This window comes from Biomphalaria glabrata, chromosome 6, assembly GCF_947242115.1.
Source record: "Biomphalaria glabrata chromosome 6, xgBioGlab47.1, whole genome shotgun sequence".
Classification (NCBI taxonomy): domain Eukaryota; kingdom Metazoa; phylum Mollusca; class Gastropoda; family Planorbidae; genus Biomphalaria; species Biomphalaria glabrata.
The window spans coordinates 39,380,560-39,393,351 of record NC_074716.1 but is presented as its reverse complement, the minus strand read 5'-3'; the positions used below and the strand labels follow the sequence as shown (position 1 = coordinate 39,393,351).

The window sequence follows — 12,792 nt, the reverse complement described above, 5'->3', positions numbered from 1 at the left end:
ACTAGGATACTTAATGTTTCCAAATCAAGTAATTTTATTTGAAAATATTTATTTAAATGTGTTATTACTTACATTTTCCGAACAGGTTTCATTTTTTTCAATTTTTGACAATGTTGTCACTTTCAAGCGCAATAAAATAAAAAAACGCAATTGTAAAAGTCAAACAGCACATGGCAAAACGTAGACAAACATGTTCTTAAACGAAAACAAAAGAAAAAATAGAAAAAACTTTAATAGTTTTTTTTATATAAGTTTTTGAAAAACGTACACTGCCAGTGTACAAAGTAGGATATGGGTTAACATATTGTAACATTACCTCCCTTACATTTATGTAATTGTTTTAGAATTGGTGTATTTTTATGAAAAAATCGCTTGCCTAATTAATTTTATAAATTAAACGGTTTGCTTTTAGAAAACCAAAAGTAGCCGTTGAACCTAAACATTTCAAGCTGCATCGCATGGTAAACAAATATTTTTCATTTCTCTTCTAGTTTTCGAGATCTGAGTGTGACTAACCTAATAGCGGCTTTTCCCCCTACGGGGGCCGCTAAAAATATATCTTGGCAAAAGCAGAAACATCGGAAAAGATAATTATATTACAATCTTTAGATATATGCCCAAACATGCCTAGACACGTCTAGATGGTAGTTCTTGACCGATCACATGTGCACAACGTTATACAACTTCTCTCTTAAAGTATAACAAAAGAAACCTGTTCAGGTGATGTTAAGTCTGTTTCTAATTTCAATTAAATATTTTTAAAAATTGCAATAGCATTTGAATAAATGTCATAAATAGTGGGATTTTATACTAGAATTGACACTCATTTTAATTTTGAGAAGAAATCAATAATAGTAGGTAATCAGCTCACTATAGGTTACTTGTTCAACAAAAAAGGACTAACTAGCAATAGTGTTTATTGGAACATATTTGAAGAAAGTTGATGGGAAGGGATGACACCCTGAGCTACCGCACCAGGTGCCACCGACACTGTCTGGGAGGTTTCCATTCTGTTTTTAGGTGATCAATTGGATCACTACTCTACTTTTTAGGTGATCAGTTGGATCTCTACTTTACTTATTCCAGAAGACTTAGAAGAGTCTTATCAAATACGAAGTGTTGTCCTGTATGCTTTTCTGTAAAAAAAAAACGCCAAATGATTTTTTACAATTTTATTAATTTAAACGATCATAACAAGACTATGGCTTAAATATTCCTGGTTCATTGGTCCATTGTTGACTTCCTTGGGGGCCGCCTCTGAGTTTGTGTGATAACGCAAACTCTTTTTGTAATATTGTTACTTAAGATGTTTCATGATTGTATAATTATTCATGGTGGGAATGATTTTGCTGTTAAAAAAACATCAATGATAATAATTATAGAAATGATTAATTTAGAGAAACAAGAACAAACACAAGGTTTGGACTGCAACTTTCAATATGTTTATTATAGCGCCGTCTTGGTTAAACAGCTTAGAAACATGAAACACAGACAAGGAGCATAATTCTATTAATGCATACATCAACATCCTTCCCATTCTATAGAACAATACATAATACCAAATCAATACAAACAATTATAACATTGTACTATTAACAAAACATATCAATATCCTTTCCTTTCTGTAGAAATATAACTTACATGCTAATCTGATTGCTATGGACAATAACAACAGACTTTCAGCATCTTTCCATCTTCACAAAATAAATATTTTATCTTAGATGACATATACATATGAATGAGAATTGTATATGATATCCACTGTTGTTTGTAGCATTTATTTCCTGTAATGGTTTATTCCATAGTATCACTATAAAAGGTAGAAGGGTCTGAGAATATCACTGTGTAGGTATAGAAAACCAAACTGACATGGCTAATTACAATCCCCACAGGGCTATATATAATAGAATCAATATTAAAACAACATTCAGTTGATAACAAATACTTTGCCGATAGTTGCATGGCACCTAGTCACAATAACAATACCACAGATATGTACAATTCTGAGAGTAGGTGTGTCTACATATTTGTTAGGAGAAATAAGTTATTCGAAGCGTTCGGCTGACATTTGACATTCACAAAATCTAATTGATTGAATAGGTCAGTCTATTATTTTCTATATATTTCATTAAAAATAAGTTGAACATCGTCCTATTTGAGTTTAACATATAACAAACCTTGTAGTAAATGTGATCTTATATTTATTAATGTAAATCTAATAAGCTATGTTCCTTTTGCGATAGCTTCTGCAACTAAGATGATGCCAGACACTGAACAGTCTTCACCAAGGTCTGGGAATGTACCAACTGAAATGGTGCCAGACAGACTGAACAGCATTCTCCAAGGTCTAGGAATGTACCAACTAAAATGATGCCAGTCTGACTGAACAGCATTCATCAAGGTCTAGAAATGTACTCTGGCTATCAAAAAGAAGTACTGCGCAGCACTAAGGCGAATCAACAGAAAGAGCTTAAAGATAAATAGCAAGGGGAATAATAGCTTCAGTAACAAGCGAAGGTAGTGGTGACCCCTGACCTCGCAGACATCTTTAGACTCTGAACATTGTAAAGAAGACTGCTATCATAGTGTAGTACTGCTGTAGACACATCATTAGCAAATTTCTCAGTAGTAATTATTAAGGGGGGACTACAATAAATTAAGTTTCCCTTTTTGGCATAATGATGCTATAGTAACAATAATCTCTTTAAATTTAAAATATTGTTCAAACTTCGGTGCATAGGCCTACATTTGCTTTTCTAAAGTGCTCAAACGTCCGGTTCAAGGGAAATAACACAATGACCTGATTGACTGACAAAATGTATTTAATGATGCCAGCTTCACGACCCTTTGGTGTTTAGTTCCGGGGGGGGGGGGGGAAGAGAAGAAAAAAAAGAAGAATGAAATGTGCTGCATATAAACTAAACAATATGGCGTCTGCTCCAGAGTAAATATCCGAATGGTCTTTATTTTAGATGTCAATTAAGATCTGCTTGTATGCCGCTATTCGTACGGGATTAAGAACACACCCAAAAAAGTTGGGAGAAGTGGAATGTTGAAACTTTTCTCTCCCTTATCATCAAAGTAATTTTCTTTTAAATTCTAGTTGAAAAAAGAATCGTAAATATTTTTCCCTATTGCCCCGTGTATTACATAGTTCAGTGAGTATTCGTTTGTTCTCTACATAAAAAAAAAAAAAAAAACTCTAACGACGACAAAACGGTTCCACAGACTGTAAAAATATATCAATACGCCGACGTAGATCAGCGTCGGCGATAAAAGTGGCTGTGGAGGGCAGTTTCCGGTGATTGTTTTCGATCATCTGAAGCAGCTGTCTCTGGCGAGCTTGTTTAGGAAAAACGAGATCAATAAGTCTGGCTTTGTCAGACTTCTCGTGTACCGTGACCACGGCACCGGATGTGGGGTGCCATTGCACGCTCAGTGGTCTCTTCAGTTTGTCGCTGGCCGCCGTCTTGTAACGAAGCTGCGGTGGGATGTAGTTCTTTATGATGATCCCTTTGAATTCAACAGTCTGTTTCCGTAACGCTTCCCTGGCACTTCGTGCTCTTGCACTGGAAGGTAGAATCATTTCCATTGGGGAAGCAGAACCTGTAGAGTTATCATTGAATAGTTGAAGACCAGTATTGTCTCTGACATGATTTTGCGTAGTTGCATCTGGGAAATGTTCAACTAAGTTGTCTTTGTGCGGTGTAACTGTCGCAGAATTTCTAGCGACGTAGGCAGATTGTTCAAGCAGATTATCGACCTGAACGTCCCGTGTTGAAGAATTATTCTGGTTGGGAGAACTGGCCATGTGTATGTGTTCAGGGTGATTGCTTGCCACTATTGTTTCGTTGTTTTTACTTCTTTTGTCTCGTTTCTCTAGCATTATGACATAGTTTTTAGATTTCTCTGCGTTAATTTCAGTCTTTTGGGTAACTCCATTATTGTTACCTTTGTTCAAACCACCACTATTATCTTGAGTTTTACCGTCGACATTTGGACTTTTCAGAGTCTCGTGTTTTCTGACTCTAGGATGCCTTTTGTCAGCACTGACAATCAGAGTCTCCATTGATCGCCTTTCAGTTAATTTGGCTTTAATAGTTTCTGCAGCCCTTTGAAAAAAGAGCTCACCTGCCTTTAAGTCAATAGTAATTGTATCTTCAGGTTTTCCGACTTCGGTTTCTAGGTTTATTCTAGTAGTTTTATTCGCTTTGCTGAATGAGTACCCTTGATAATTTTCTGTAGAAGATTCTGATTTCATACAGTTGCTTAAGATATCTTTCGTCAAAATGGTTTCAGATGCATTAGACTGCGGTGTTTTAGATGCTGTGTTATTACACTTGAAGTCTAAGTTTTTATTATCATTAAGATTTGTGGCAAGCCCGCTAGGTAGTAAAACATTATTTGTCAAGTTTGTTTCCGCTTCATTGGTTTTATCGTCTTGTTTTGATTCTCTCAAGCCATTGCTATTTGAATCGTCTGCGTTCGATTCATCTTTGTCATGCAGATGACTTCGATTACTTCGAATGTTTGGTTCTGTGTTATCTGGTTCGATATCGGTATTCGATACACCATTGTCTCGGTAGTCGACTTGATTGTCATTAACCTCATTGGTAGGAATATCGACGGTTAAAGCCGCAACATAATCAACAAGCATTGTACTTGCATGTAATGGTCGTTTATCGTGGTTACAGCTGGACAAAGACGCTTTCTTAATCTTTGTTTCATCGTTGACGCGGCTGGAGATGTCAGAACTGCTTCCTGCACCCGAGAAAGAGTTCTTACTCTTAGAACTTCGTCTGCTTTGCTGCGACTGTAGTGAACTTGTTGAGAATCTTGGGGATTTCAAACTTCCATCTTGGGTTGGTGGATACGTCAACGTTGAAGTCGTCTGAGACAGTCTTTTGTCAGGCTTTTCTGTAATGCTGGTTTTCTTAGCGTGGCATAAACATCGAGAACTGGCTTTCTTTTCTTTGGGCACTTCCGAAATCGTCTCAGGGTCTTCCTGCAGTGCTGATGTTGACTTTAATTGAAGATTGTTTAATATTTTATTCAAGCCTTTATATACCAGCACTGTGTGGGCAAATTTATCCCCCAAGCCTTCTAGGACTTTTTCTTTCCCACATATGGAGCACATCCAAGCGTTTCGAGATCTTGTAATGGCTTGTATTGAAGTTACGCTTTGAAATAATTTGTCGGAATTCAGTTCTTGAGGACTACTTGGGTTTATCTGATCAACGTAAGAGTCTCTCTTGGAAGTGGGAATTCCCTGAGCTAATTTAACACTCTGGTCGTCTTTTCTCAACCACGGAGCGATAGAGTTTGGTTTTTCGTTGTTCTGTTTAAGATCAGTGATCTCCACATGTCTGTAGTCTGCTCCGGAAGTTTTCGGTCTCTTACTTTCCCAGTTGTTTCTCACTCGCTTAACTCCCATGACGGCTGTGACGTGTTTAGATAAACTAGGTACCTCGCCGTTAGGAGAGCTACTACCGCTGACGGAGACTGTAGCGCGAGGTGATTTAAGTGACCTCTGCACGCTGGCCCCTGCTTGCTCGATCTCTTTGTAGACTTTATTGTGCGAGTGGTTGTGGTAGGTAACCACCCACTGCCGCTGGTACTTTTCCACGGTCTGGGGATCGCACCTATTTCTGGAGCTTTCTGCGTCCACGACTTCGCTGTCATGGTTCATCAGGGCTGAACTCCTCCCCGAGTTTCTGGAATTTGTTCGCAGGAATTCTCTCCACTTATGTTTTTCTAGCCTGATAATTTCGTTCGACTGGATCTCCTGAGTCTTGATCTCGTCCAGCTTCAGCTTTAGGTGGTTTGACTCGTGGCGATTTTTAGACTGAGCGAAGAGTTCTCCGTCTGAAAGCGTTCTCTTCACCATTTTCTAATTCTATCATGTGTCACTTGTCAGACCTGGAAGAGTTAATATTTTTAAATATCAGTATGAAGAATATTAATACAATAACACAACATAACAATAATCTGAGAATTTATTCACGCGTTAAGCGCAAACGAATCTAATTCAATTTTGTTTTTAAATGTAGATTTCTAGCCTTCCCATGTACTGAACTGCTCATTGGTCATATATTTTGAAGAAAAGCGCTACACCGCCGACAGAATTACAAGGATCTCAGAGATACAGAAATAGGCAACTATTCATCATCATTGTAGATTTCATTTCCTTTAAAATTCTATTTTAAGAAAATCTTCGTTAATTTTATTGAAAGGTAGAATTTATTGATTGTTGAATGCTTTTATCTTTAAAAATACTAAAAATCTTAGTTACTACTTATTCAGCACGTAGGCGGAACACTTGGTATTCTTTGTTTACTAAATGTAAGTAAAGTTCCCCTTTCATGCCTTGCGATCTATAGGGCAGATCTGTTTCTATGGCCCATGGTTATCAAGAGTGTCATGTGGCTATCACAACGACAAACAGCGTTTAGGTCAGCATAGCTATTATATAATAAAAGGTCGTCTGTTTTTAAAGTCGAAGGTTGACAGCGGTGTCATTTGGCCAGCACAATAACCTTTACCTGTCCCAACTAAAGATCCAAAAATTGAAAATTTCAGTCTTCCCCAGGATTCGAACAAGGGACCCCTCTGTTTGGAAGACAAACTTTTTTTACCACACAGCCAGCGAGCCTCCTTAATGTTACTAAATGTAAAATTAATAAATATTATGATTTCTGAAATGTCAATTGTGTTGTGATAGGCCTTGATCTTGTAGTTGTATGATGACTGTCTGACTTGGACAGATTACTCAGAAGATGTTAAGAGTTTCTTTAGATGCGTTTAAACTACTTATGGTGGTAGAGGAGCTGGCCATTTTCCGTGGGGCACGCTTTTCTTCAAGAATCGAGGCCCATGTTTTCTCGCTGTCTATAGCTTTCTTGGTCACCGTCTGTCTCCAAATAGTGCGGTCTAAGGCTAAGTCTACAGATTTTAAATCCCTTTTTATCACATTAACGTAACGGAGGTGGGGGGAGGGCAGTTTTTCTTGAGCCAGACGCAAGTTGCCCGTACAGAATGATTTTCGGGATGCGATTGTCCTCCATCCGTCGAACATGTCCGAACCAGCGCAGGCGGCGTTGCTTGAGATTGGTAAAGATGCTGGGAAGGCCTGTTCTCGCGAGGATCTCAGTATTACACTCTTTCTTTGCATGATATTTTTAAGATACTTCTAGAGCAACTTCCGTGGATTGAGTTTAGTTTTCTCCCTTGTTTTGTGTAGGTAGTCTACGTGCGTCTCTATACTAAGTGTCTAACAGTGTGAATAAAGTTTCTTTTAAAATGTCCTATTTTAGTTTTGCAATAAATCTAATGAGCATTTTCTATAGCGCCGTTTGACTCTTTATAACGAAACTCTTTCTGTGTAGACATATTACTCGATCTTCAGAAATATTTCACTCTCATCAAACAATGGATATATATCTTAAGTAGGTCTACATAGATTGCACTCATAAATCCATTGTACATTATGCAATTCACTCTAGCTGTACATAACAGTAACACTCCCTGACATAATCTTTCGCTGTGGCTATTGTTCAAAAGTTAACTGATAAATCTTCTAGTCATATGCATGTTGCCTGAACGTCAGACAGGTTCTTCAGCAAGAAGTTAAGATATTTAATTTTTCAAAATCAAACTGTGTGGGGTATAGAAAAAAAAGAAAGACAAACATTATATCGTTGTGAGATAAAGACAGGACAATAGAGCGGTGTAGGTGTCGGGGTTGTAATGCTAAAACAAACTTAACCATGGCAGGCGTAATCCTTATCTAAATAGACAAACTGATTATATAGGCCTAAACCATGAACGTAAAATAAATTAAGTATTAGAAATGTGTTCATCTTTGAGGGGTTATTTCTCTTAATAAATTTGCGTGTAAAATATATTTTTTTACGTAAAAAAAAATACATAAAATACTTATAAAAAAAGATATCTGCTTAATACAGCGTATAGAATGATCACTTTGCTCTTAGTAACTAATGAATTTTTTTTGAATGGGTCATATCCGACTAGTATCCAATAAACCGATAGTGGAAGAATCGCAATATAACACAACGAACCCCGGATGTTTCTCTTTTGCCCTTTTTTATAACCAAGCTTCTATCAACCCACTCTGTCTGTCTGGTCAAACGTTTGTACACGTTATTTCTCCCACACCCAATCTCCTATTGAGCTGAAATTTTGCAAAATTATTTCTTTTACTTGACAACACAAGAATCAATATAAAAGACTTACCAATTAGTTAATTAAATAATTTTTTTATCTTGAACGGGGAAAGAAATGATACTTGACAGATATTGTTGTATAAGTTAACTTAGTTCTCTTGAGGACTCGAGCCCTGAGTAAACATTTTAAATGCATTTAAAAAACGATCATGTAAACATTCACTAAGATACCTCCATCTTTCCTTCCCTTTTCACAACTGGTCCAGACACCTGATAGGATCATAGCATATTGAGAAAGCTAAAAGCTAAAGAAAAACAATTGGTAAAAATAATTCTAATCGCATAGATTTATTATGTCTAGGCAGAGTATATAGGTAAATATATGACTAATCAACCGTGAATATAATTATATGACTAATTCAAACCAATTGATATAATAAAGATTAATAAAAGCTTTTGGTGTTGTTGTTGTTTTTTAAGTATTTTTTATGCTTTTCTTGTGCTAAGAATACATTTTGAAATATTTAGATTCTGTGCCCTGTGAGCACATTGTTTATTTTTTTAGCTCTACCACAAGTGGTTAGTGATTTTGAAAGGAACACAGAAACAAAACTATACCCCCAGCAGCGTAACGGGATCCAATGAGACGTAGAATAACCCGATATATTACTGTAACATTTTTATAAAAATAGTATGTTTATTTGAGAATCTGTAACAGATCCACCCTTAAAGTTATTACAACGTTTCTGTGTTACACATTCTGTGATACTTTCCTAGTTGGATTTATTAAAACAAGTTTCAGCTGTTAGTTTTTCAAAATCAAATTGTAACTTATATACAAAGGCGGCGCGTTGAATGAGAAAGTGGTTGAACTTTATACAGTGTTTTCATTTACATTTATATGTAAGCATTTTATTAGCAGCCCACGAGAAGAAAAGCCGCTATTAGCTTTGTGCTGTCATTCTGTCCATTTGTCTGTCAAAATATGCTATTCAAAAATTTAAAAGCAATGAATAAGCAATTTTATCGTTGCTAGCATTGCAATATCCTTGCACATTACTTTATGGTAGACAATTTGACGATGTAGAAAAAGACTTAACCACACCGCGTGAGTGTGCGATCTCGAAGGCCATAATCTTTTTAAATATACACACCACTTTTATTACAAAGAAAACTTTCGGTAGTTACACTTGTAGTACAATATCTCTGTAGCCAGAAAAGCATTCTTTATATTTAAACGTAGCGAAAGATTGGTAAGGTCTAAATGTTTGTATAATAATTGTTTTTATAAATCTACCTTTAACCTCGAACGGACTAAACAAAAGTGGGCACCGATATAAATTGTAGCTGCAATACGCGATGACAAAGTTTATTACTTGCAATAAAACCTGTATTGGGAAATAACGGATAGTATAACAGGCATTTAACTCTTTATCTCTGGTAGTAATAAAATGTATTTTTGTAACCACTATAGAAACAAAATTGCTTTAGAGTACCAAATGACACAAATAGTTCATGTCTTCTTGAAATACTGGATGGGTTGGAAAGAGTGCAATAGGGGCACTGCGCCACCTTGCAATTTTTCTAAAAATCTGGATAGGTGGCAGTTAAATGATCGATAGTGAAACTAAACAATGAAACAGCCAAATCTAGCTGCCAACTAACAAAAAACAAAAAGTAAGGATAAAAAAAAATTTAAAAAGCAAGATGGTTAAAAAAAAAAAAGATATATTCCTAATGTTGCAGACATCCAATTGATGATTTAAGCGTGCAAGTTACAGTCTTCAACTCTACTAAGTCCTTGATTTGTCTGGTTGATTCATCTAGTCCGTTCCATGCTCCATTGGCACTTGGATCAAGTGCCTTGTATTATTGCCACGTTACGTTTTAGTCTTCTGCTCTGGAGTGTCTACAAATTTAGTGATTTTACTCAAAGTGATACTTAAACGTTAATAAATACTTGTTCTAATTATGACGACTCTATTTTGCATCATTTCAAGTTTCTGTATGTTTTCTTGAGCTGTCGGATCCCATAAAGAAGAAATATATAGAATATAATCTTTTATACGTTTTTTAAATACCATTGACTCACTGATTGATCATGAAATCTCCTAAGCTATCGCACATATCCACATGAAATGTCGTACACAGGTTCCTTTTACCTACTAGACGATCACTAAGAATCCAATTTGACATATTTGTAACTTGACGACTGCCCTTCACAAAAAAACGCAACCATTCTTTCAAACAGTTGTATTTTATTTTCGATATTTCCCCAAAAGACCGCAGTTTTCATATAAAGCATTTTAAAAGATAGCATTAAAATAGGACTTGATGTATATTATATTATAATTGAACTTTTTAAACTGGCCTTACTTCCGATTACCTTTAGACGAAGACTAAAAAAAATTTTTTTAAAAATTAATATATATAAATTATAGATCTAGATCTATTGTCATTTCGCTACATTCAAAAGGGTTGATGCAAGAATTAAAGAGCGCAAATTGAGTACGCGTATGTGTCGGGTTCGCATTATGAAGCGAGTCTTCCAAATCAAGTCAAAAGTCTTTGTAGGAGAAATTACGATGCGCAAGTTTTTAAAAAGGGGTTTCCAGAGAGCGAACAAAAGAGAGAGAGAGCGAGAGAGAGAGAGAGAGAGAGAAGGAAAGAGAGAGGGGGCCATGAAATTTCATTGTAACAGATACACTAATTCACTGGCTAAAAAGGAATGTTAGGTTGATCGTTTAAATGTGGCCCTTTTCTTAAAACTTCAAAAACGAAGGGAGTGTTCTGGCCATAATAAATAAAATAAAGGCTGGGAAAAAAATCAAAGGGCGTAGTATTGTTATAACTAAGAAAAAAAAACGGGAGGGGTCTTTGGTAAAGTAAACAATAGACTACAAAAGTGCTTCTGGAAATACAGCAACAGAAAAATGAGAACAATCAAGTCCACCATGCAAATAACTTCCCTGGACATCTTTGGAAGACAAAATACAAAGAGAAACGATTGGTTCGACTCTAAATCAACTATACTAGCACGTGTCATCAGAGCAAAGAGAGAGGCACTCGCTACATACAAGGCGAAACCTACCCAATGCAACCTGTTAACTCTGAAAGAGGCTAGAGTCACTGTGCAGAGGACAGCACATATCTGTGCCAATGAATACTGGATAGAGCTCAGTGAGAATATTCAGCTCGCTGCTCAAGCAGGTAACATAAGAAGAATGTATGAAGGAATCAAAAAGTCTCTCGGACTTGCCCAAAATAATTCAGCACCTCTCAAATCAACTACTGGGGAAATTATCACAGACAAGAGCGAACAAATGCACAGATGGGTTGAACATTACTCCGAACTCTAGGCCACAACAAGCTCAGTCTCTGCCTCAGCCCTTAAGGCTATCAACCAATAACCCACAATGGATGAACTAGACGAAGTAGCCACCATATTAAAACAAAATATCACCTGGGAACAAAACAGACGAAGCCGATGGGTTATGGTAGTAATAATACATTCATCCAAGTCAAATAGCAATATTAGTTTATGTTCTTGTTTGTTTTGTATAACAAAAATATTTTAACAAACCCTCGTGTTATGTTTGATTTTTTTTCATTAATTTGTCAATACAATTATGTTGACTTTACGTCTAATATCTTATCTTATCTTATCTTATCTTATATAATATAGACGTTACTTCAAAAAAAAAAGATGATTTCGTACTACGCGTCATGCATTCAGTCATGCATATTAATCAATGACTTAAATTCTGCCAAGTCACTGGTTTTCCTGGCTAGCTCAGGCAACCCATTCCATGCTCTAATAGTACTAGGGAAGAAGGAGTATTTGTACAAATCTGTCCTAGCATATGGGATGAGAAATATGCCTTTATCTTTGTGTCTTTCAGAGTATTTTATTAAATTTTGTTTTTGTATTTGAAGATTATGGTTCAGTGTTTTATGTATAATTGCTACTTTACTTTTAAGTCTTCTGTCCTGAAGGCTTTCGAATTTGAGTGATTTTACTAAAGGTGTTACTCTAGTCAAATGTGAATATTCGTTTGTTATGAATCTCACTGCGCTATTTTGTGTCTGTTCCAGTTTTCTAATGTTTTCTTGAGTTGAGGGGTCCCAAACAGAGGATGCATATTCTATTATTGGCCTAACCAAGGTTAAATAACATTTTAGTTTTATTTGATTTATGGAAATTTCTTTTAATAAACCCTAATGCTTTGTTTGACTTTTTGATAGCTTCATCAATATGAGGATTCCATGACAGTTTTTCATTTATATATAATATATAATGTATTATCTCTACTATATATAACCACTCACTCACATTCATTGATCACGAGAGCTCTTAAGCTCTCACACATTGCCGCATCAAATGTTGCACACAGGTTCCTTTTACCTCCTATGTGCTCAATAAAAACGTTTTTTGACCGATACGGAACCTGAACGCCGCAATGAGCGAAAAAACACAAGCTCTAACATTTGCATTTTTTGTTTTCGATATTTCCCGAAAAGTACAAATTCCGTACTTTTAAATCTTTTTATTTCTTTTGACCTAAGTCTTCTTATTCTAGTGTGCCTTGCGTCATTCCCATTAGCTTTT

The 12,792-nt window shown here is 36.0% G+C and overlaps 1 protein-coding gene across 1 annotated transcript in view; it reads right to left on the bottom strand.

The window, feature by feature from the left end:
• Positions 1-1,414: 1,414 nt before the first annotated feature.
• LOC106056456 (uncharacterized) overlaps positions 1,415-12,792 on the bottom strand; it is a 32,366-nt gene continuing 20,988 nt past the window's right edge. Inside the window, exon 2 of the mRNA XM_013213221.2 lies at positions 1,415-5,919. Coding sequence (XP_013068675.2) covers positions 3,203-5,887 — 2,685 coding nt within the window. The 5' untranslated portion in view covers positions 5,888-5,919 and the 3' untranslated portion in view covers positions 1,415-3,202. The remainder of the gene's footprint in view (positions 5,920-12,792) is intronic.